At 41.4% G+C, this 25,869-nt stretch overlaps 2 protein-coding genes across 5 annotated transcripts in view; one reads left to right on the top strand and one right to left on the bottom strand.

The window, feature by feature from the left end:
• Positions 1–513: 513 nt before the first annotated feature.
• Positions 514–25,869, top strand: part of NCF4 (neutrophil cytosolic factor 4) — a 53,707-nt gene continuing 28,351 nt past the window's right edge. The window contains exons 1-2 of the mRNA XM_039570777.1: positions 514–2,776; positions 14,106–14,255. The gene's annotated coding sequence lies outside the window, so the exon portion shown is untranslated. The remainder of the gene's footprint in view (positions 2,777–14,105; positions 14,256–25,869) is intronic.
• PVALB (parvalbumin) lies at positions 9,774–22,994 on the bottom strand. 4 transcript variants are annotated; one of them, XM_019292632.2, is made up of 5 exons: positions 22,932–22,994; positions 19,224–19,291; positions 17,145–17,277; positions 16,578–16,687; positions 9,774–11,354 (listed from the first exon to the last, which is right to left on the bottom strand). In XM_019292632.2, exons 2-5 carry the CDS (start codon positions 19,282–19,284, stop codon positions 11,326–11,328), a joined length of 333 nt encoding a protein of 110 aa, XP_019148177.1. In that variant the 5' UTR covers positions 19,285–19,291; positions 22,932–22,994; the 3' UTR covers positions 9,774–11,325. The 4 variants fall into 4 exon arrangements, with proteins under 4 accessions (XP_019148177.1, XP_010408839.1, XP_010408840.1 ...); XM_010410537.3 differs by lacking the exon at positions 22,932–22,994 and adding an exon at positions 19,731–19,820; XM_010410538.2 differs by lacking the exon at positions 22,932–22,994 and adding an exon at positions 19,598–19,670.

Here is a 25,869-nt window from a genome sequence, read left to right as displayed (position 1 = left end):
CGAGCGTCCACCCCCCATTCCCATTGGCTGGGGGCTCTGCTCATCAAGGCCATCCGCAGTTGTTATTGGTTCTCTCGATTTTCCCCGCCCACCAGGCGTGCTGGCAATCAAATCCGACGCCCCGCCCCTCCCGGTAGCACCGCGGCGCTGCGGGAGGTGCGAAGGGGAATTCTGCCTGGCAATTAAGGACGTCATCGGGAACCGGCTTGTTATTGGGTAGAACGCAGGGGCCCGTACCACGGGGCTGAAATGACCCTCTGGGGGCACGGCAGAAAATGCTAGCAGTTACGGGCAAAGAGCAGCGGCAGCACCAAGGCGGGAAGAGACAAGCTGGGGGAGAAGCCTCCATTTCCTGCCTGTGAGCCCCCGGCACGCGATGTCCGTGCGGACGGGCCTGGGGTCCGTGCGCCTCGCTGCGCATGCGCCCGCGGGGAGCGCGGCCTCCCCCGGCCCGCGCGGCCTCGCGCTCGGCGCCGACTCCCCTCAGGGCTTGGGGCGGGAGCTGCAGCAGCCTCCGAGCTCCAAAGCCGGCCACGAAGCCGGCTCAGCACGTCGGGAACAGGCGGGTTTTGAGGCCTCTGTGACCCTGTGGAAGTGGAGCTGCGCTCCTTCCCTGCCCGGGTCAGCGGCTGATCCGCTCTCCTTTCCTCTAGCGCACGCTTTCCCTTGTGTTTGGCTGTGTTACTGGACTCGCGAAGAAAGTCTTCTTGGTCGCTGATTTCTTTGCTGTTTTCTTCTTAGTATTTCAGAATTTTGTTCTTTTTTCCCCCCTCTTTGTTAATTTTTGTAGCCTTTCACACTGCTGTAGGTTAATTTATTTATTTGTTTTTTCTTATTTTTAAAGTATTTCTACGAAGCTCTCCCTTGGCTACTATTAAATTATTTCTATGCCCTTATTTTTATTCTTTGAACTGATTTTCTGTCTTCCTTAAGCAGTGCAAGTCAGTGGATTTAGGGTGGGAGCTGAAAAAGGTGACCATGAAACTTTTCCTCTCCTTCCAACCCATTTGAAAGAAGTCTGCCATCAGAAAGCATGCCATTAATAGCAATCCATATATTTTTTAGTCTCTAAACTTTGCTTGGTTGCACTCTGGATTGTTTATTCTGGAGCACTGAATGTCTCTAGTGTGGAAAGCAGCAAGCAAGCTTGGGAAGAACAGAATAATCAATAATACATCTGTATTTGGGTTATAACATTGGACATTCCAAGGGTTTTGTTTTGGTTGAAAATAAAGTTTTCCAAGTTTTGTTTTAATGTCAGGGTAGTGCCTGCTTAGAAGGCAGCTTTTTTTTACCTTTCCTGGGACAAATTATGTGTTTGGGACTTTGTGACATATCTGCCAGACACCTAGCCAGGGAAGCAAATAACATAAAACTAAAGAGAACCTGTAGCTAAATCAAAGGAGTCTTCCATATGCACATAAAATAACATTGTTTCTCTGATAAAAACATGAAAGGGACTTCACTAGCCTGAGTGGGCCGACTTTAATTGGAGATGATGACTGTAGTAAAATACAGTGATGGAGTCACTACTGGTTGTTCCTTTAAAAAGGAAAAGAAAAATTAATCCCTGGTCTCATTATTACTTTCCCTTTTTTCCATCCCCAAATCCTCCATCACATAAAACAGATGTGGGCTATTGATGTTCTCCATCATTTATGTCTAAATAGCTTACCTCCTCTTTCATCTTTTCTGCCTTCCACTCTATCCTCCAAGAAATTCACTTGTCTCTGTGTTGTTCCATTTTTGCAATCTTTGCATTATCCTTTGTTGTCCATTTGTAATATTGCCCCAGTTTACTGACAGGTCTACATGAAAAGGCTTTGAGGCTCCATTATGATGTACTTGAGGTTTATTGATCGTGGCTGCAGTGTGGTGGTATCCATCAGCATTTACTGAGGTCGCAAGCATCCCCTAGCATTTTACACTGGGATCTCTGGAACAGAAGGCATAGATTATGTTGGAAGTGAGATTTTCATTGCTATTGAAAAAGTCTGCTTGGAATCTGGATATCTCCTTTCTGCTTGCTGCTTTCCTATTAGCACCCTGTTCCTTTATCCCATTCCCTCATTTCCTACCTCTGCATGCATGTGTGCACAGAACTCTTAATGGACTTGTGTCCTCTCTATTTCTTCTGTCCTTTTATCCCACACTATTTTTTTTTTACCCAATCTATCTTTTCCTCTGCCTGACTTCTCATAGGTATAAGTTGTTCCCCTGCCAGCATTGACAGTGATAGATTAAGGATGGAATTACTTATCTGCACCTTGTAATCCAAACAGAATCACAGTCTGCTGTTGGCAGTCCACAGGGGTTGCTGCTGAATAAATTGGAATGCCAGTAGCTGTGCTCACTGAAGCTTCTCTCATCTCGAATACGTGAGAAAGAGGGGAAGAGGAACCCTGTGGACTGAAACAAGAAAAAAATACCCCAACAACAGAGGGTGATGCCCTTACCCTAGAGAAGTGTTTATTAGGTTAAATTCTCTATTTAGCAGCTGAGGAGGAATAGAACACTCTTTTCATTCACACATTTAATTTTTCCCTCAAATGAAACAAGATTATTTTGAGTGCCCCTTCTCTCATGTGAGCAGGATAGGTTTCCCTGACAGCCACAAGACCCTGAAATTTGGAGTCCCTTTCCTTTAGGCAGTGGTCACAAACCAGCAGTCAAACTGCACGTGTCATGTGTAGCTCGCATTTCATCCGGCTGCAGAAGGCAGCGATGGTGGAACTGCAGCTCCAGCAGGAGCGGCAAGGAATCTCAGATACACAAGGTAAGGCTTTACATTGAGGATTAAAGTGAGGTCATGCAGTCTTTTAGACTGAGGTATGGTTGGTGTTCCAGATTCTGCTGGGCACTGCATAGGTCACTTCATTATCTTCTTCACAGAGCATACCTGTTAAAAAGTGATTTTTTTCTGAGGCAGAATGCACTAATATTCCTAGGACTTGTTTTCATAGTTGTTCATCTATTGATGCAAACATTCTGGATATGATCAGATATGTTCAGCATGAGCAGGTTACAACCTGTAACTTGGACATGCTGCCTGATAAAAGCTACTGAGGAAGAACTGTAGCTTTCTTTGGAGTAAGCAGTGCTTCTCAGGAGGGCATTAATGTTGAGGAAAGGGAATTAGTAGGTCTTTCTGCAAGAAATCTCTTAAATACAAAGTATTTAATCAGTTCTTTTTAAAATCTTATGTTGCTAAAAGGAAACAGTGTGACAAAATGGCATCAGGAGTATCTTGTGAATGAATATTCAGAGTTCTTGTGGCTTTTAAAATCTGTATGGATTCTTATAGGATTGACTATGAATGTTTACTGGTATGTCTGGAGAGCTGTGAAAACTGCAAGAAAGGATGTGTAAATTTTATTGTAGATTTCGATTCTTTACACTTCCCCCAAGCAGTGGAATAAATAGATACTCCATCTATTTTGAGGGCTACTTCATTTGGCATCCCCCAAAACTGGCTTTTATTTCTCTTCAGAGTGGGGCTATTAGCACAGAAGTGAGAATTTGGATGCTTTCTCTAGCTCTGTTGATAACACCATTATAGTTCAGGTCTTCAGATTTTGCTCTTTTGTGGTAGGGGCTGAGACAGAGATCTGAAGGCTTTTTGGCTGAGAGTCGGTGCATTGAAATGTAAGATGATTATAAAATGGTTGAATCAGCCAAAGGATTTGTTGGCAGTTACAACAGCCCTTCTGACTGATCTGGCATATCTGCCATTTGTTTCTGATCTACTCCGTTGGGAGAGTGGAAGTTAGAAACGGATGGCAGTCGTGGCATCAATGGAAAGTGGGAAATTACTAAATGTAGGGTAGGTACCTCTACAAGATGTAAACTTGGTTTGAGTATGCTAATCGTAACTGTTATGTCCTAGCTTTTGATGAATATGAAAGAAGGGAAAGATTTCTCAAGAATGCATTCAAATCCACAAGGATGAAGATAAAGAGAATTTCCGGAGAGTAATTATTCTGCATGTGTCTGGAAAAATTCCAGATCAAATCTTTATCTTCTTGTTCGTGCACATGGAAGCTTAAAAAAGGGCCAGGAAGAAACCCTGAAATCTTGATTTAATTTTTAATAATACTCCCCAAAGCAGTAGATAGTGGATTGTTGATCAGGGAACTGGAACATCACACAACAGAAAGTTGTCTGAATCTCTCCACAGCTGAGTGTCTGTGACAGCCTGAGGGCTTGCTGTGGCCTTGTGTGTGGCCTGAGCCCTCCTGAGCTGCAAGTGCCATTATTGGTTGTGCTCTCCTGCACAGAGCTGTGCACAGGGGGACCAGATGCTGGGGAGGGAGCACTGAGAGTGCTCCTGCATCCCAGGGAAGGGGTTAACCTGCCAAACCGAGAATACATGAATATGTGACAGCTTTAAATGAGCTACCCAGAATTCCAGCATGCCAGTCATTATGTGCTGATGATGACTATGATAGCAGCTGGGGATCTTTTTTTGGATCTCTAGCTGCTGTCTGCTTAGAAGGCAGATGCTAGGCTTTCACTAATGCTGTATCTTACGTTAAAAACTGCAAGACAGATTATATTCAAATAATGAGATTTATTAAAAACTAGAAATTTATGTTTGGGTTTATATCCTGTGTGGTTTTTTAGGCTTTGAATGTTCAAGGTTTTCTCTGCAGACATGACAGCTAGAATTTTTGTCCCTTTGCTGAAAACTAAGATTCAACCATATGACTCCAGGATTTGGAGGTTTAATGGAGGAAGGAGAAGAGAAATATTTGAGACTCCTAATTAAATTTTCAAAAGTTTGCAACACTCTGTTTTCTATTCTCTTCCCTTTTCTAACAGGCTAAATTTTTGGGCACCACCTTTTTCACCTTAATTATGTCCTTTCTTTTCAAGGTCAATTTATTATAATGGATTTGTATTATAATAAATTATCTTCTGCTCCAAGCTTTTCAAATCCTCACTCTGATCATCCCAGTACTTCCTGCTCTGGATTTCCTTTTCCTCAGACCCTGAGCTTCAGTGTTGTTCACCCTCTGACCTCTGTCCCAGAGCTTTCTGTCCATTTACCTCCGGCTGCAGAAGCAAGGCTCCTGCTCCTGCCTTCCCAGTAGCTGCTCACACCAGATACTTCCTTCCCATTTGTGACTGAGCCTCGCTGGTCAAAATCTTTGTGGCTTTCTTCCTACAGATGTAGGGTCTTGATTCCTGCTTCTGATGAAGCCTTAAACTTCTGGGCTACACAATGAACTGATAAAAATTCTGAAGCAGAAGGATTCAGAGCTTGTAAAAATAGGATAAAAAATTACGTGGGAGCCCTTCATTGTTACTTGTTCGATGCTTTGTATTCAACAGACTAGATGGAATTTCAGGTTAATTTTGACCTATCAGACCTTCAGTGGGAGATAATTTAAGTTCTATTGTATCAGTTACCTTTCAAGCATTCAAAATGAAGATACATTTGAACACTAGGATTCTCAACAGCCTAAAAAAGATAGAGACTCATGAAAGCTGTGGGCAATGTCTCCTAAGACTCCGCTTTGCTAAGAAGGCCCTCACGTGTGAACAAGGAAGTTAATATATGCAGAGAGAACAGAAAAACACTGGCTCTAGTAATGGAGGTTGTTACAGAAAATAATTGAACACTGACTGCAGCAAAGCTAAAAGGAGACTTGCATTACAATGACAAAAAATCTTTATTTTTTCCCCTAACCTCTGATTTCAGCTGTCTGACTAAGAGCAGGTGCTGGGCAATAGCTCAATTTCAACAACCCATTGCAGCTGAAAGAGTAGATGCAATTGTGCTGTATCCAGCAAAATTGAAAATTGCTTTAAAGGAGAGGAATGCAAATGTTTTTAAGACAGAAAATCTTCATTCATCTGCAAAACGAAGCATAAAATTAGCACAGCCTCATAATTTTTATTCCTCTTTATAAAGCAGTCATAACTGTGAGGTAATTTGCTATTACTTATATATTTTAGTATCTTTCTAGTGATACTTTTTTTAAGCTGCATTGCATTGTGAATACACAGGGAGTAGAATTTGTTAACAATTAAAATGTTATAATTAAAACAATCCTCCCAGACAATGTTTCCAAAACCTGAAAATGTCTGAACCACTTGGGTTTTCAGCAACCCATGGACCTTTCCTCCAGTACTCAATGGTTAAGCCTTTGACCTCTGATCCTGCACCCCTCATGACCTGTCTGGAGTCACAGAATGGTTTGTGCTATGAGGGACCTTAAAGATCATCCCATTCCAGCCCCAATGCCATGTACAGGGATACCTTCCATTAGACCAGGTTGCTTCAACCCCATCCAACCTGGCCTTGAACACTTCCAGGGATGGGGCATCCACGGCTTCTCTGGGCAACCTGTTTCAGTAAAGAATTTCTTCCTAATACCTGATCTAAATGCATGTTAATAGAGAGTTACTGTGTTGTACCCTCTGAAGGCCTAAGTTAAAGCCAGTGTTGTGCTACTGTAACACCAGTGAAACCAACTGCATTTCTGTACATAAACCTCACAAAGCATCTTCTGGAGTTAAAAACTGTTGTTGCAATAAGAGTTGAACAAGCTGATTCAGGCACTGACAGGGTCCTTTCACTTAGATTTTCCTGGGTGGGAGACAGAATGGATTTAGGAAGGAAACTTCTTTCTAGCTGGGTGGTCCATAGGCTAATTAGCTTAGGCCTTCATGTTAGGTCCATAGGCCTTTCAGTATTTATATTTGGATCATCTGATCCATTTATTGTTGTAGCTCATGCAGTTCCTTCTATTTTTCTGGAGAAGGAACTCTAGTATTCATATTTATATTAACTTCTGTCTTTAAGGGTACATCAACCTTTGTTAAGCTTTGCTACTTTATTGACCAGAACAGCACTAACCAGAAACGTGCTTGCTCACTTGCAAAATAATTATCCCACATTAAGAGATCCTACAGTCTGGGAAAGTTTTGGTGATTGATCTGTCATGCAGACAGCTGACCCTGTTTCGACACATTGGCTTCACTTTCCTGTGCTTAGGAGAAATGTTGTTTGAAATGTCTGAGCCCTAGACAGTGTTGATTTCTAAAGGGCGTGTCTCTTTGGAAAAGGGAATCAGCTAAAATGCTTGCTCAAAATGAAGAAGCAGGAGCTCAGGTTCAAGCCCACGTTAGCAAAGAGAGTCCAGGACTTAGAGGAGGTATTTAATCACCAGCCTGTACTAAAGCCTGTGCTCTTCTCTCTGTGTTACCCATGGCTCCTGAGTGGGGTTAGAACAAGAGTGTCAGCATGTAATTTAACCACAGCTGGATTTTGGTGCGGTAGGGCATGCCTTATAATTTCTCTTTCATTTGAAGTTGCTTTATAAATAAAAGAATGGCTTCTCTATCTGCCAGCCATTTAAATCTCAATCTAGGATTTTAGAGTCAAATGAAGTTACTTTGTGCATTATGCTCATTAATAAAAATTTTGTGGGCTAACTTTTTACTTCAATGAACCTTTAGGCATAATTTTAGATGTCGTTTTGTTAAGGCAAAACTTGTTGCAAATATTGTGCAGTGATGCACTTTGTCATTCCATAACAATATTAACTCTGTTTTGAACATAATGTTATTAATGTTTAGATTATATGGCACAGAGGCTCTGCTAAAACTGTGTGTGTGTTGCAGGAAAGGGAAACATGAACTGCATTGCCAGTCTTAAAAAATATTTAGTTCAGTTAAAAAAGGCAAAAGAAGCAATGAGCAACCTTTGCATTGATAAAGTAGTGTCGAAGCAATCGCAGGACATTAGGCAGTGTTGAGCTTGGGACTGGTGGATAGACTGTAAATATAAATCCTAGTTCAGCTTCTGCAAAGTGAACAGGTGTTGTGGCCTCCAGTCCATTGATTCCCAAAATAAGACATGTGGAAAATTGCTGATCCATGAAACTCCATTAAGAGCTTGGCAGGACCCTTAATGCATAAACAATTATGCATTTGTTGGTTAAGGATTTAGTAATGGTAAATGGTGATTGGAGAAATCTTAAGAGTTGGTGGCAGTCTGCTAATACAAACTTTCTGTTAAATGCTAATGTCATTTGTCAGGCAGTGATGGTTTAGCTATGACTTGAGGATTTGGCTCTTCTTCCTCTTGAGTTGTAGCTCAGAGCAAGCAATTTCTTCTCTAGCAGTACACAATACCAGTATGAACAAGTAGTGTCTATTTTTTTAATGTGTCATTCAATTGTGTCTCATTACAAACCACTGGATATGAATCTAAGTAAAGGATATGTACTGATTATTTTAAAATTTGTCTTTAACATGATGGCTGAAGTATTTTTTTTTCTTTCATAACTTCTACTGTATTACAACAGGGAAGAAAATTATGGAACACTTACTGTTCAGGGCAAAGAAGATATAAGATTGCAATTAAGAAAATTAAGGTAAATGTTTCTTGGAGAAATGTAATTTTGCTCCTTTGCTTATGCATCTGAAAATTAAAACATCTTTCTTCATGAAATAGTAAATTGCAGGGTAATGTGGATTTTTTGTATTTGTCTAGCATACTATAATCCACACTGTGCAGAAATCCTGATTAAATTTTGTAGCAAATTCTGCTTTCTTCAGGCTTTACTGTAGTTTCTGTGACAGTCTCAAAGACATTAAAGCAAGAGCAATATGAGAATGAATAATTCAATATTTTGTATATAAAATGTTTTGTCATATTTTGTTGTAACTTTAAATTTTGCATTTGTTTGCTGTATTTTGAGTCATGTCTAGATAACATCCAACTAACAGGAAAATTATGAAAATTTTTGTTGATTTGAAAGGAAACAGTTGAAAATTTGGGAGAAATTTGAGTGGGAAAAGTAAGAGTCTAAGAGAAATATTGAAGATCCAGCAGTGGAAAGAAAGTAATAGTTTGATGGCAGTTGATAAAACAGTCATTTTGTCTCTGGGCAGAGATTTACTTGTATTACCCTTCTATTTGAATTATTTTTCTTTGGTGATAGATACATATTGAAATTTGAACTTTTAAAATGCGCTTGGGTGTGTTTAAATAGAGCTTTTGAGAATTCTGGGTATAAGATCTCAGAATACAGGACCTGAGTATACCAATTGCATATTTGAATAAACTGACCAAATGCGTGTTTAGAATATCTTGTACGGTCAGCATGAAAAGTAAAGATGGTATTTTGGAGGTCTCTCTACCCATTGTGGCTTTTTCAGTTTGAAAATAAACGATATTTCTTTTCACCTTCTCCATTATTTTATGGCTGAAAATTTTCAGGCCAAATTAGGAACTCAGTGTTGCCTGTTCCAGAGTGATTGAGGTAACATGAAGAAACACTGAGACAGGGATCACTGGGGTATTCAGACTTCTATGCTAGAGAAACATCCCCATTGATGTTGCTGTAACGTGATTTATTTCACGTAATCTGCTAGAAATATTTTTTTTAGACTCATTAGTGGCTTTATTTATTTGCTATTTGTTCTATTGGGTTTTTTGGGTGGGTTTTTTTCTTTTTTTTTTTTGCTTGTTTGTAAAGCCCAGGCTAAAATTTTAGCTTTCGTGCCATCCAGTGAAGCATTAAAATACAATCCTTGCAGCTTCAGAGAATAGAAAGGGACTATAAAGGGCTTTATTTATATGGCGACTTTTATGTCGGTTGTGGAATTCCCTGGAGCTTCATTCTCACTGCTGCAGTAGCGGGGTTCCGGATGCCTTTTCGGTAGCCCTGTGATAAAGCTCCTGTAATGACGCTTTATCGCCACGCGAGGTCAGCAGCTGCCGAGAAAAAGCAGGAAATAAACTCGCTCTGCTGCAATCCGTTTTCATTTGCTTTATTTAGAATACTTAAAAATCAATACATCCTTCAGAACCGTATATACAGTGTGCAAAACCAAAGGATTTCTTTTGAACGCACAGCATCTTCAGCAAAAAGTCTCCCTTGCGATTTCCTACAGAGTGAGGGTCTAGAATGGCTTTAGGGAACGTTTATTGGCTTCCCGAGTAGCATTGGGTAATGGCTGTGGCAAGAGGACCGTGTTCTGTACAGGGGGATGATGACAGGGGTTCAGCCGTATCTTTTTGTCTCTACTAAATTTGTGATAATAAATCTACATTGAATAAGGTATTATTGCCGCAGGGAATAGTTTGGAATACAGAAGTGGAAAATATCCTTCCTTTTTACTGCAGTAATAATCGATGCTCTGTCAAGATGTGGGGGAGAAGTTGCCTGAAAGGATTTCCCCCCCCCCCCCCCCGCTTTAATCTTTGCTTTAAAAGCAAAACATCCCCAACAACACAGGTAAAAAGCATAAACTTGGTGCCAAAGTTACTGAACAGGATTTGGGGAATAAGTATTGAGATCTGTCATTGGCTTACGATTGGCTAATAATTTCCTTACCATAAATGCCACTTTCCTATATGTAACTCCAAAGAAGATATTCACTTCTCTGGTAAAGTTTTAAAATAAATTCTTTCTGATGGGATTTTTTAATTTACTATTTTAACGCTGGGATTATCAGCTGCAGTGTCACACCTGAATCTTGGTGTTCTCTTTCCTGAAATTCCTTTCTTGTGAGTATTCCATTCTTCCTGTCCTAGATAGTTGTGTAACATTGCTAGTAAACATACCCTGTGTCTCAGAAGTGACTGCTTTTTAATAGTTTATGAAGTTATCTTCATGTATGATTGGCGCCAACTGATATTCCTGTCAAATCTTTTATCCAAAAATCCCCCTGCACTGGGCAAATTTTAAAAATGATACAGACAAGGATCAATTTACTGATCACCAAAATGCAGCAGAGGAGATGTAGATTAAATATTAGGAAATACTTTTTAGCTATAACACTGATTAAGTTGAAAGAACAAACTGCCAAATGAAGTTGGGTAATTGCCATCACTAGAGATTTTCCATCACTAGAGATTTTCCGGACTATGAGTATGCATCCATTTAGCAGGGATGGCTTAAAAATAATGCAGTCAGTTTTGCCACTGTTCAGAACTTGAACTGAATGACTCATTATATGCATGTTTTATCCCAAATAATTTTTAAAATTTCTTCCTACTTTACCCTAGCTAGGGATAAAGCAGCAGCGATGTCAGCAAAAAAACCGGTAACATTTTCTCTCAGCGTGTGCCAAGCCTACATGAAACAAGAAACAAGTTGTAGTGAGAGAGAAGAAAGCCCAGATTGATGTGACCTTTATTATTTTAACAGTGTCTTTCAGCACAATTACAGAGTTGCAGGATTGCAGAGAACAGAGCTGGAGTATAAAATAACATAAATAAATAGAACAGGAGCCAAAGCAGTCAGCAGGTGGTTGGAATTGGGCAGTGAAGGATGGGTGAAGGGTTTGCATTGGTCAAAGCCTTTATGATTCAGCCACCATAGTTGCAAATTCTGGAGAAGGGAAAGAATTTGAAAAAATGTTTAAAATACCAAAATTTAAAGAAGGAGGAAGCATATTAAAATGAATACAGTCACTGGTGTAGCAGAAACATCACAATAACAGAAGAGCAAAGAAATCCAAGTTAATTAAAGGGAAAGTATGATTTGGGAAATCTTACAATGAAATGAAAGGATGTTTTGAGAGTAAGGGAGAAATGCTATACATGCCAGACCGTAAGACTTCCACCACTATTCATCTGAAGAACTTGATTAGTTCTCGGTTATTTCTTTGTAAATCTCAATGGGATGAAGGCAAGAACTAGAAATTTAATCTTGCAGTGAGATAAATTTCTTTTATATCAGAGTTTGGCAAAGAGAATCATTAATGAGTCTTTCAAAGTATTCGTGTCCCGTATTATAATTATATTGCATTTAAACTCAATTTTGTAACTGTAAATTGAGTGAAAACGACAGATTACAAAAACAGAAGCCGGATACCAAGCTATGTAGCAATTTTGACCATGTTGTAAGAATGAGAAAAATTCCTGTGGTATCAGAGGGCCAGGATTTTACCCTGTGGCTTTTATTAGTGTTACACCCATAATATTTACATAAATGTATCTATCTGCAGTTTGGGGTTATTTTATGCTTTAGTATATATAATGCCTTTCAGCTAGGAGATAAAGCACGGAAAAGGCACATTTGTATCCTGGTGAATAGGTGCCTGGTTATAATTCCTAACTGCATCTAACCTTGGAAGAGTTACACATGAGAATACCTTGCACAGTTGTATGTGCCTCAGAGCACTGAAAATGACAGACTGGAGGGAATCCCAAGAAGGGCAACAAAGACGATAAAGGGATTAGAAGGTATGCAGAGAGAGTGGTTTATGGGTTTAACATAATCAGCTGAGAGGAAAATGACAAATAGGGGAGGCAGTCGTCTGTAAAGGCTCAAGAAAAAATTACTGAAGTTTGGAGTAATGAAGAGTAAAGTCTGGCAACTTAAAACGATAGAAGATGAAAATTGGGCATTTTAAGGAATATTCTAAAGTTCAGTTGAAAAATGCTAAAGTCTAAACAAGTGAGATCTTAATTGGCTGTTGTGTGCAAACAGATAGCACTTTTGATGACGTGTCCAAAAAACACGTTGCCAAATGCAGACAAACCAGACTGAGAAATAAAAATGTCAGAGGGTTTAAATTAATTCCAAATTTATCCATCGTTTTGAAAGATGTACATCCAAATTAGGATTAGTGATGCGGGTTACTTAACACAAAACATGTATAAATCCTGTACCTGGTGGGTACATAGATTGAAAGTGTTGCAAACTGCATTTAAGAGATAACATAAAGTGCTTGTGATAAAAACCCTAACTATTCTGGGCAGGAGAAAGGCTATGATTATTAAATCTGTGTGTGAATAAATCCTGCAGAGAGAAACATGAACTGCAATGGATGAAACCTTTCCAAAAGGGAAAACTAACTCTGCATATACTGTTAAAACAAGTTGTCATACTTATTACAGATAAATCCTTTTACAATAATTTGTATCTACAGAATATGTTTGGAAAAGGTTATTCAGACTTGCAGCCAAACATTTTCTATAATACATTTTGATAGTGCTATTATCCCTTAATAGCAATATATTTCACAGGTACTTTCTGACAGCCAGCAAACCATAAAATACTCCTTCTTGAGTAATTGTAACAATTTAACTTTTCGCAGGATTTTCAATGTATTTTAAATATTTAGAAGATGTTCTAGTTGAATAATCTTGTAAATTAGTTCACTACTCGTTTTTGTATGAAGGTTAGTCCAACCCCAGGTGGCTTGTAGAAGCATTGTTACAAAGTGTATTCACATATGCAAAACTTCTGAGATAAGACACGGTATATTGGTCCCTGGTAAATGGTTATTGTCTCTGACTGGCCTGTTAGCAAGGGAATCCTTGTGATTTACTTCATCCTTGTTTCCAGTTGTAGTTATACTTCCAAACAAAATTAAGTTATATCTTTCTTTGCACAAGTAGTAGCTTTAAATGGCAAGGATTTAGACCATTTTGTCATGCAAGTAATTTACTAGCTGTTTTGTGTCAAAGCTCTGACTTAAAAGGAGAAGATTGTTTCACTGTGTTCAGTACAGTTTAGTACTGTATACCAGCCTAATGCATGCCCTCTAGGATTTTACCGAAATGACAGACATGATTACAGAAGACATGTTGTAGGCTCATGACTTCTCTCATCAGATTGTTTTTTACATTTTCTTTACAACAGCAAATCTGTTTAGGAAACTTCATAAGTAATGACTTACACTAATTTATTTTAGAAGATAAAAGAGCACAAAGCAGGACAAGAACAGAAGGACTTCCAAATGATTTTGGTGTTTTGTTATGGCTTTCACCTGGTAAGGTCATGACTTAATAGTTGTAATTTTGCACGCTTAATGTCAGATTTTAACAACATTCTGATTTACAGGGATAAAAATTTGGATTTGTGCTGCCTACAGTGCATGATCTTCGAAAGTTCGCTATGTACTTTCTCAAGTTCATTAATATCAAGAAACTAAAAGACATGACGTGCATGTCCAATGCCAATACACAAAATAGATTTTAAACAACATTTTGACTTTTTTTTCTCCTCTTTCTTGTAAATATTTTCCTGAAGCTGGCAGAGCTGCTTCAGCATCATTTTTCAGCCTGATCTGAAAGCTAAGGTTGCTTGTGTAATTAGCACAACCTGGTCTTGACCTGCAATATTTTTCAGATTCATCATCTTCTGACTGCATTGGTGGAATATGAAGGGGATTTGACACTGCACAGTAGATGATCATGCCTTATGGGAACTGGCTGCAAGTTTTCAGCTCTTTGAAACTGGTCCTTCAGCCACAAATTACAAATTGTGATCGGACAAGAGGTAAACTGCTGAAACTATTTCAGAGCTGAATGGTCTTTGTGGGAATGAGAAAAGGTTTAAAGCAAGAGACCTAAGAAAATTTGTAGTGTGAGATCCCAGCTAGAAGGCGGCTGATTAGGTTGGGATTGATGTTTGTGATGATACATCTGAGAAAGTTGTCTCTATGGTGTTAAAAATCCCTAAAGATCAGTTCTTATAACTGCTGTGGCCTCCTGAGGGACAGCATTCAAGGGCCATCAGGAGAATTAACATTAACCCTTGTGAAAGGCTTCTTGTTTGCGATCTTTAGTGATTTAGGAAGCTGATGTTTGAAACAAGGGGTAGAAATGATGCCTGACAATTCAGCTGCAGGGAAACAAAAATGGTTTGCAACAGAAATACAGCATTGCAATACTGCATATGAATGTGATGTACATTAGTGACTTTACATTTTATTTACATATGCAGTTACATTCTTGAATTGGATTTATGGACCAAAGGAAAAACTGGGAAGTATCTGTCCTCCTCATCCTTTGGTCACAGTCCCAACTGTTAACTTTCGTATGTATCTCAAGCCTTTCTGGTGTAAAAATTGGCTGTTAGAGTAAAATTTAAGAAATGGAAAAGAAACCAGTAGTGTTGTATGGTAGGGGTATGGTCAGAAGAATCAAAAGATAAAAGCACATCATTCTCTTCTCATTATCAAGTATAAATGCAGAGTAATTCCATTTCAAAGTTAGGGAACAGTAAAAGCTGCAGATGAAAGAGATAAGGAGAAGAGGCATTTCTTATTGTTTTATTACAATGTACTGGGTTTCAGGCATTGTTTCAACTCAAAGGAAAATGTTATGGTAGTCTTAAATATAAAGGTTAATGCTGTATTTTCTTGTACAAGCCAAAATCATTATGCAATATTGTTCTTTTATTCTGATTAAGACTAATTTTGATTTGCAGCCGTCTGGAATAGCTGAAAATTTATCTGATGTGAGGCTGGTGGATCAGCTGTAAGCTTACTTATCTGAATTAAGTTTTCTTTTGAAAAACTTGCCCAGTGATTTTAGTACTACTGTCACTAATTTTAGTGTGTATAAAGAAGACCCATATACTAAAGAATATGAAGTTTCAAGTAATGACACCCACGTTGGATTCAGCAGCACTGCTGAAGTTTAGCAGGAGCTTCCCCACAACCATAATATAGTCATAATTGGAGAAATTAAGAGGCTTTGGTCTAGGAACAGGGCCATAGTTACTGATATGCCAGTGTGCATCACCTGACTGATACGCTGGTGGCTGATTTTGTGTGTCATCTTCTAAGTTGGGAGACTGTGCTAGTTAACTGTTTGCTTTTTATTTCTCTTTTAATTGACCTGTTTGGTTTTTCGGTTTTTTTTTTTAAATAACATTTTTTACCAACTGCAGAGATTAGGTAACACAGAGAAGTGTGAGGGGGTTTAGGTATTTTTTAGATTTCAGCTTATGATATGGCTTATCGATATGGCAAAACCCTAGCAATTGTCTGCTCTCTAGGTGATTTAGTACTCTGGCCACAAACTTTTATCTCCTGCAATGAGGAAAGTTTTAGTTTAGAATTGCATCTCTTCTTGTCTCCTTCAGTGTGTTTCATTCACTCTCACCTCTCAAAAAGAGGAAAAAGGAGAAATTTTATATGTAGGCTAAGCTTATTCATCCTAAGGGGGAATAGAAAACAGCACAAGCTTTTTAAGCAATGCTGTGAGAGGAAAAGTAGTTCTTTTCTTGTATTTCTCATATTCAGTAAAAGGGAGTGACAAGCTTTCTTAGGTGTGAAGACCCTGTAAACACTAGTATAAGCTGGATAGACCTTTATTGTATAGAAATTCTGTAGCAAAATGGGTGTGCTTTGAATTTTAAGAGCAGTGCTTTGCTAAGTCACACACTACTTTCCCGCTAAGTAATTATCAAGCAGAAATGCTGGCGGCTCAGCTTTTATTCTTTCCAAGCTTTATAGTCAGGCCTCGGTCTCTGAACTCGCAGTGTCCTGATCCTCACTCCACTGGTATCAACAGACAAATTACAGTAACTGGAGTGGAGTTTGGGGGGGGTACTTAGTCCTGCGCTGCGGAGTGCCCGACCCACAGCCGGGTTCTGTGAGCTCCTGCCCCCTCTAGTGTCACAACTCGGCTCCTCTTCCTCTAACGCCTTCAAGCAAGGTATGGCAAATGGAGCAGGACTCGGCGTTTCATTAAAAACAAATTGTGCCCTTCAGAAGGTCACAGCCCCCAGTGATTACTAGGTTTCCTCAGTTCTTGTGTGTAAGGGTAATATTCGGTTGTTACTGTCAAAGTTACTCCTGTAATTACATACCATCAGCGCCAATTTTACCGTCACCATCCTTATCTCCAGCAGCCAGAAGAGCCTTCGTTTCTTTGTCTGATAGGTCTCTTCCTTCTGGGGTAAAGCCCTTCAGGACAAACCTAAGGAGGAGGCATAGAAAAAAAGGAAGGTTTGTTTGGGTTTTTTTTGTTGTTTGTTTGTTTTTAGGTTTGTGGGGTTTTTTTCCTGCAGAACAATTATACTTCATATTTATTTGTACCACTGATTTGAGGCACAAGTTGGAATCTAGGGTTGTGTCTTCTGTTGTTGACCTTCTTTAACATTCAGGAGAAGCACTTTACTCTGAAACTGCATTTGGTTGAAGAGCTACCTGTAAGGTATTGACCATTCACGTGTTTCGGGATCCTGCAATCGAAGTGACAACTAGCTATCTCCAACAATCTTTAGATCATAGGCTCAGCAGACAACTGGCATAGCACACAAATACTAGTCAAGAGCTTGAGCTGTATGTTACTACCTAGAGTCTTGTAAAAATAACCTACAGGAAATTAGACTCTTAAGGCGGGGTTATTTAAGAAAGGATGTAATTTTACTTACTTCAATTCTTCTTCTTCAATGAAGCCGCTCTTATCTTTATCAAGAATATGGAAAACCTTCTTCACATCTTCTGGGCTCTTCTTTTTCAATCCTACCATTTCGAAAAACTTTTTGTAGTTAAAAGATTCAGCAGCTATAAGAGATGAAAAAACAGAGAACTTCTTAGAAAATTCCTTGAAACACACACCAACACATACCCGTGGTTTTCTTCCATGCTGCTGTTTCTCCTAACCTGGGAGGAACACTCGAGCCAAGCTGTGGTAAGAGCTGGATGTACTCAGTGAAATCGTCCGTTCTTCACAGTTGCTAATGGAAATAAACAAAGGGGCAGAGGGGCAATGTCTCCGTTTTGCAGATGAAGAGCTGAGCTACAGAAGGATGAAACTTGCCCAAGGTCATACAAGAAGTCTGTGATAGACTTGGGAGCTTTGGGAGCTGAGGTCTACTGTACTTGGTCTCATTTCAGTGCCTTAAACCTGTTTGGTGTGTTGTTTTTGTTTTGTTTTGGGATTTTTTTTTTGCTAAGTTTTACACTAGAACAGGCATCTGAGAGCGAACTCAGACTATTAGATAGCTGTCACTTTTTGTCATTCCCACCCCTGGAAAAAAAAAAACCCAAATGCTCTTGCTCAAGCATTGGCGAGAAGTGTGTCACAGCACTGTTTGTTTCTTTTCCTGGAGACTTACTAGAAATCAGTGTTGCATTTCAACCGCTGAAGGAATGTGCAATCGTGGTGTGTGAGCTCAGACACTGCAAGAGAGTGCTGCACGGCGCGCTGCCTGCAAGACCTTGCGAGGAGCTGTCTCCGGGGAGGAAAAAAACAAACAACCCAGAGCCCTTGAAATCGGAGCCGAGTTTACCTGCTCCACCTCCCTTGTCCTTTAACCGCACCCGCTTTTGTCTCACCCAGGCAGCTTAACTACTGTGATGTGGATTAGAAATACCACACAGTGACCTCCAAAACGTGCGGTGGACTTTTTTTTTTTCTTCCCCATGCATTCTTATTCCCGCCGCATTCTATTTTCCCATTACATAAAATTAAGGAGGCTCAATCTTTCGTGATCTGCCTGAGATCTGTCATTAGTTGCTGCTAATTGCATCTGCTTCGGGACTTGGAGATGGCCGTAGAACAATGGAAGCTAATGAGTAAAACAGCTGCTGGATCCAGCAGAGCAATTTGTCGCTCCCTCTGACTCTCCGGCTTCTGAGCTGAGTCGGGCTCAGCGGGTCTTGCGCTTCTGTCTGTTCGGGAAGGTCATCTCACAGAGCAGGACAGGCAGAGGCGGCTCCCCGAGATGGTGCGGTCAGCCAGGTAGTTTGGGGGAGGGGGGGATAACGTGCATCCCGGAGCACGATTTCTGGCGTTTCTTTGAGAGCAACCTTAACTACCTGAATCTCTGCAAGCACGAAGAGGGTTTGCTGTCAGTTTTAGGGGTCGCGATGAATGAGAGGGGTAGGGAGCATCTGATACCCCGGGGAGTCTGAGAGGGAAGTGTGGACCACTGCAGCCATTCGACATGCAGGGAGCCCCTGCAGTCGAGCAGTGCACCCGCTTGCTCTACTGTTGCCTTCGGTCCATCCCGAAAAGCAAAGCCTACCCGGGGATTCTGCAGAGGAAGTACAAGAGCGGTTTCTTATATTCTTGGAACGGGAAACAGCAGTTTTGTAACATCTGAAACTAAATTTCAGGGATGAGTGGGAAGCTGCCGACATCCACTGCTGACTTTTCTATCCCACACCAAGATAAAATGCAGCTTGGTTCGCCGAGGGGTTTGTTCCCTTTGAAAGTATCCTCTCGGTAGAAGCAAAGTCTGTCCGCAGTTACTGCTTGCTTTCCTTTAAAATAAATATTTCACCTCTGTAATGTGCAGGACAACTTTGCTGAGGATGCAGCCTTGTACTTCATAAACCTGTCAGAGGCATTCATTGAACATCTGAAAACACATCCTCATTAGAAATATTGTCTAGCCAGTTCCTCTAATCTTCCTATAGCTAAAATAAATGCACAGCTATCCTAACCTGGAGAGATGAAAGGAGGAAAAGAGAGAAGGAAAGAAAAAAAAGAAAAAAGCACTCACCTGAAAAGGCTCCCACAGCCTTCTTGATATCCTCAGCGCTGAGCAAGTCAGTCATAGCCATCCTGCAACTGTTTGAACAGGGAAGCAAGTGCGAAAAGATTAAAAAGTGCTTTTCTCATCATTTCTGCTCATATGACCAAAGCTGCAGTGCTGTGTGGGGATGGCACACCGGGAAAGGCTGGACCGGTGCCAGCTCTATAGCTCTGCGTGGATAAGTGCCATGGGCTGTCGCTCTCCAGTTTGCAGAGCACCAAGTAGTCCACAGACGCGAGGGTTCAGCTAAAGAGAGGGCACGGGGATGCTTTTGTGGGGACTGGGGTGAGGGAGGACGTGGGTGGGGGGCGCTCCCTGGGAGGCTGGAGCCTAAGCCTTACTGGAGCAGTGCCAGAGTCTGCTGTGATACCGGCTGGAGAAAGAGTTTTGCCAAGGTCAAGTCCTCGGGTGCAGTGGACAAACTAGTGGTGCAGAGCAGAGCATTTTCCTTTAGTAAGTCAGGATGAGCTTTACCAGTTATATTCAGTGATGAGTAAGGAACTGCAGCATATGCCAAGCTTCAAGCTGCTCTTGAGGTCGGGAAGCAAATGCAATGTAGCTTTTGAATATTTGCCTTATTGTTCAACCACTTTAAACATCTCCTCCTTCTCCCTTCCCCCTCCCCTTCACACACATATTCCTTTTAGACCTTGTTTCTTTCGGGCCAGTCCATATTAAGCATCATCCTCACTGAATTAATTATCACATCCCTGCGAATCCTACAGATCCCGTTTGTAATGCACAATATGCTGCAGAATCTTCCACGATAGGGTATGGCAAAACGAGATGCGAGGTGACAACACGCTTGTGAGGAGCTCCTGTGCAGTAGTGGGTTTCTCAGGCAGGACCGGGCACTTCCCATTGGTGTTACAAAAAAAAAAAACAAACCCAAAAAACTAAAAAAAACCAAAAAAAAAAGCATTTAGGATTTGTAATATGTTTTCTAGGGTTATTTTCTCCAAGAATCTGTGCCCATTTTTCACATAAAATATGGCAAGTGGTCCAACTTGCTCTCAGAGTTTGGGCAGGAGCCATTAGGCTGAGGTAGCCAAGGTTAGAGCCCAGTAGTAGGGCAGATCTCTGCAGGAGTATTGGCATCGCAGGAGAGACGGGGGAGGACAGAGCGGTGGCAGCGAGATCCCCGGGCGCGATCGACGGGTACGGCCCGGTCCCGCTGCCATAATCACACCTCTCCTCTGAATGGGGCCACCGGAGAGCAGCCTCGGAAAGGGGGCAGCTGGTGCAGAACCTTGGGTTGTGCTGTCAGTAATTGCTTGGTGCTTTTAAAAGTACGAGCCCCATCCTTTTTTTTTTTTTCCCCACTGCCCAAGTGCAGCTATAATGGGTAAGGCATTACCATGCCACTGAATGCAGAAGGACAGAGGAGGAGGTGACATTGGGGTCCTCCCCTTTTTTTTTTTATTTCTTCTTTTCTTTCCTAAAGGTCATCTCTTCATTGTGGGAGGGACTGTCATTTTTCTCTCGTTGGAACTTTCCCCCCGGTCTCCCTTTTCCGTGTATTTCCTGAGATGCAAGAGATGCTTAGTTTTCTCCAAGGACAAACAAGGAGATGGATGGTGGAGCCAAGTCACTCTCCCTAGGCTGAACGCATCCTTCCCTGCTCTACAGGGAAAGAGGAGCTGAGTGCTGGGATGCTGAACCGAGACGAGCAGCAGCCCCACAGAAGAGCTCTGTGCACCTTCCTGCATGGGTCGTTCTCGCTCAGCGGCCCCTGTTGTTTTGGAGCTGGGAGGTGGAAGGGTGCAATAAAGACAGTACTCGGCTGTTCGGGTCTTTTGTGTTAGCAGAGTTCAGCTCGGAGAGCACAGGTTAGAACCCTATTGTTAGTCCCTTTTAAACGTAGGGGAAATGCAGACCCATCAATATGCAGCTATTTGCCAGAGATCAAAGTGCCATATCTTATGAAATTGATGTCCCTTTACTTTTTCTTAACTGAGGGAAGAGAGGAGAATCTCTTTTTGCTCCCAATGCAGACACCGCCGGCCCAGTGCTACATGGCCCTCTGCTTTCCCTGCTTTCCTGCGTGCAGCATGGGTGCGGTCTGAAGAGGAGTTGGGCCTCAGTCCTCGCAGGTTTTTCCCCTTTCTCACGAATCTTTTGCAAACCCTTCGATGAGCCACAGAGCTTCCTTTTAGGTCCCTACAAACAGGAACGCACCCGACCACCCGCCAGTGAAGATGCTCTCCTGGCGCATGACTCGTGTTTCGGCGTTAACCGCGCTCTGCTGACAAGGCAGAGCACACATTTGGAAGGCTGCCCTCGGGGGTAACTCGAGCCGGTGGCTGGCAGAGGCGATGCGCAGCGTTGCCTGCTGTGCTGGCAGACGCCGATCAGGTTAACTAGCCTCATGCCAAGCCAACCGGCCAGAGGCGCATTCTGTGTCTGTGTCCTGGGGACGGGAACCCGGCGGCTCCCTCCGCATCCCTAACGATGCGCGAACTGCCCCGCTTTCCCTCCGTCATCAGATCTGTCAGCCCTCTACGGCCTAATCATGCTGTGGAGGCGAAAAGTGAGAGGTGTCAGAAAAATGAGGCTTCAGATCAGGTGGAGCCATCTGTAGAGCGTAAATAACATTTCCCCCAGCTCCGAAGCCGTGTGTACCCTCCACAGCCAGAGAGGTGAAAGCAGCGACACACAGGTTTGCGAAGCGGACAGATGGGATCTGACATGGAGGAGCGGCAGAGGCCCAGCTCCAGCGTCAGCAGTGTCTCTCTTTAAGGACAGCTAGCAAAATTCCAGAAGCTTTTAACCACCAACCTGTAGTCAAAACTGTTATTATAGTAAAAAAGGCGTTTCACGAATTGACAGTTTCTCACTCGACCCTTCGTCTTTTTCTCATCATCCCTGCGAGATGAATGACGCGTTTTCCTTTATCTCTGAGATGCTGCCAATTTTCCTGCCTGAACTATTTGCAAAATCCACACCGTGGATTTTTCCAAGTTGTCTGCACCAAAACTTTTGTGTAGATCAACTCCCCCTTGCACCAGCGCCAGGATGATGATATTGTTACTAAGTAAAAGACCAAATACATTAAATAGAAATCAGCCCACCCTTGCCAAAAGCAAACCAGTCGGGGAGAATTTCCTGAACAGCGCAAAGCCCTCACACCAAGAGTTGAAGCAGAAAGACGACGGTCCTTTGCAAAAAGGGTGACGCATTTCCTTTAGCTTCCTAGTGACCACGCCAAAGAGAGCATCTTCATCCCAAGGCTTACAATCGTCTGTGCAGATAGAGAGGTGCCATTTCTAGAAGTGTTCTGGATGGTTTGGGGTTTTTTGTCTTCGGTTCACAGCTGGCTGTTTCAGTAAATTCTGTTCACGAGCCCTTGCTCGCGTTCTCGTTCACTTTCTTCCCTTCCTTTCCCGGTTTTGTCATTTCCACCTTCTCCCCCGCTTTTCTCCTCATTCCCCCTCAATGAGTTCACCTATTTACTCCTTTTAATGGTCTATTCTTCTCATTTGGAGTCTTCTCTGCGGGAAGCTATTCCGCAGTGTTTGAGAGATTTGCATCTCTTTGTTTCCGGGCTTCTGTTTATGGAAAGGGGAACGGGGCCGGAGTGATGGAAGATATCATTATCTGCGAGGTCCTGCTTCTTCCCTGGAGGTGGAGAATCCACGTTTGCTGTGGAAATTTGGGCATTTTCTTGCTACTTACCTCTTGGATTTTTCGTAAACACGCTTGAAAAGGTGTTAGGTAGGGAGGTGGTCAAAAGGAAGTGGAACTCGGGGTAGGAACCCCACTTATATAATCTCTCTCGCTCTTTCTATTTTCAGCAGGTGATACCCACTCCTCACTGGTATCAGATATTCAGGGGTTTTGTTGGCGGTGTCACATTTATCTTTCCCTTAACTAATAGAGGAACACTATTAATAACCCTTGGCGTTTACCTTCCCCTGGCTGTGAAAACCCATTACATTCGCAAACTGATGGTCCGCTTGAAACTTGAATGTTGAGGGGAGAGGCAAGCAGTATAAGTGAGCTGTTAGGGGACAAATAAGCAAATAACAATGATAAAAATGCCATTGAGACCTATTTTCCATCGTGTAATCCACCTAGGGACACTTTTCCTGATAGATAATGTTTTTCTGGCAAGGGAACACATTTTGCGAAGGACCACGAATCATACATCTGATGAAAGTGGCGTCGGGGATATCACGATGCATCAGGAGGTTCAGTTTGAGACATGGGACTCCGCTCATGAGGTGAATTGGAAGATGTAGCCCCCTCATCAGCGTGAGGAAAAGCAAAGATAGGCTCTGAAGTTCGCCCTCTTCTCTCTTTAGCCTTGCTACTTGAAATAAAATAGAACATCTCTAAACTGCCTCCTGCACCTGAAACTACAACATTCAGCTTTACTTCTTGGCCTTGAAGGAAGTCAGAAATATTTTTTTTCCTGCAGGAAACAGCAAACTCAATTGTGTAATTATGATTGCTCATACTTACAGAGGCATGCAAAATCTGCATTCAGGGCCCCATTGGGCAAGGTACTGTAGAAGTCTAAAAAATTTACAACCTGAGCTTTCTTAGGACAGACAGGGAATTGTAAACGAAGAGATCCTATATATGTATATACAGCCATTATACATTGAGTGTAACCTTTTCAGCATATAAATTCTCTTTATGCTGAGTTGCTCATTCCAAGGAGAGACACCTTTGAAGACACTTCTATTTTTACTCTGTCAAGCAATAATAACAACAATAAAAATGCCATTGAAATGTATTTCCCATTCTGTGATCCATCTGGGGACATGTTTCCTGATATTTAATGTTTTTCTGGCAAGGGAAAACATTTTATAAAGGATTATGCACTGCATTTATCTGTAGTGCATTTATCTGTAATACATTTATGAGTAAAAAAAAAAAAGTTTTTTCTGTTTTAGCACTCAAACCCAACATTTCTTAGGTTAAAAAGCATCCAAGGTTTTGTGATACAATGTAAATTATCTTTTGGGAAAGGCGGGTGCTGCAAAAGTGAGATCTGAGTTTTCTAGCTTGATGAGCTGATCTTAGAAGTGAGGAAAAATAATTGAGGTGTGTATGGGTTATGGGTAGGAATATTCAAAAATATTTCTCTACTGCCAGTATAATTTATATGCTGAGTTCTGTGATAAATTAGAAGTACTCCAGCAACTTCAGATAATTTCTAAACAGGCAGCTTTATTGAATCAAACATGACAAAGGTTAATTCAATCATTTTTGTTCTCTCTCTCTCTCTTTTTTTTTTTTAATTACACTTCCTGTAGTGGTTTTTGAGTTTTCAGTGTGCTACAGTAGTATGGGAAGTAATACTACTTTTCAGTAGCGTCCTTAATTTCTCACAAACATAATGTCCGTACCCCAGCTCAGACAGGTGATAATTACAATGTGAGGTAGCTGGCTCTTGTGGGTCCAGATGTTTCAACCACATGATGTGTTGCCTTTGGAACAGGACAAGTCATCGTACAGTGTTTGCTAAATTCAGTCAGGTGGGGTTTGCATTAAGCTTTCACATATTATAAACCCTTGGTGTAGTACCAAGGTTAGATTCTGGTTTAGACATACCAGTATCTCAGGGTTGTAAGCTGCATGCTTCATTTCCATTTGGTAGCTGGCAGAACAACTTTTCTCTTTCACATTCCTTTGGCAGCTTAGAGAGGGTAAGGATTGTAGGAGTGTCTTTTTGGCTAATGGAGTGTGACTTCCATTTCTGTCTACTCCACTGGAATGATTGCATTTGTCCACCAGTGAAAGGAGAGCAAGCCAATCACTGTGATTCCTCTGCGTAATTCAGCCATGGGAAAGCAATCCTGATTATTGGAAATCCTTTCTTATCCTTTTAGTTAGTTCCTGCTAAAGCTTATTTACAAAGAGGGAAGCAGATTTATGACCACATTCAGCATATAGAGAGGTCTTTCTTACATGTCCAGTATTTAATTAATTAAAAGGGGTTTTGTTGTTGGGATTTTTCTTTTTTTTTTGGTAAGAAGAATACAATCAAAATCTGACACATCTAGGTTATTCATACAAATCTTCCTGAAGCTGGAATGTGTGGAGAGTTGTGGCAACAGGCTCACTCAGAGTTCACCTAAGTGAAATGGTAGAATTTAGGGAGGAAGTTTGTGTTACTGCACTTGTCAGTTTTGGTAATGTGGTTGCACATTTACTATCACCCCAATCAGGTTCATTCAGGAAAAAATTAGGAGTGGGTTTCCCCTTCGGAATACATATATGGTGCAGAGTTGGGGATACTCATCCATTATAATTTCCTTTTATCTTTCCCACCACACATAACTAACTGTAATTTGAATAATAAGGTGTTCCAGGTCCCTATCAGCCAATATAGCCAAAATTTTGGATGTTACTATCACAGCACTAGCATCTCACCTTGCACTGCTACTATCTCCTATGTCCACTACACGTTGTGACAAGCAACTTCAGTCTTCAAGGATACCAGCCAGTCATCTTCTGCTCCCCAGAACTCCTCCTTATTTGTTAAAGAAGTAGTAGAATCATAGAATCATTAAGGTTGGAAAAGACCTCCAAAATCATCAAGTCCAACCTTTGACCGAACACCACCAGCACTAAGTGCTACATCCAGTCATTTCCTGAACAC

The sequence above is a fragment of the Corvus cornix genome, chromosome 1A (genome assembly GCF_000738735.6).
Source record: "Corvus cornix cornix isolate S_Up_H32 chromosome 1A, ASM73873v5, whole genome shotgun sequence".
NCBI lineage: Eukaryota > Metazoa > Chordata > Aves > Passeriformes > Corvidae > Corvus > Corvus cornix.
This window is presented reverse-complemented; position numbering and strand designations above follow the sequence as displayed.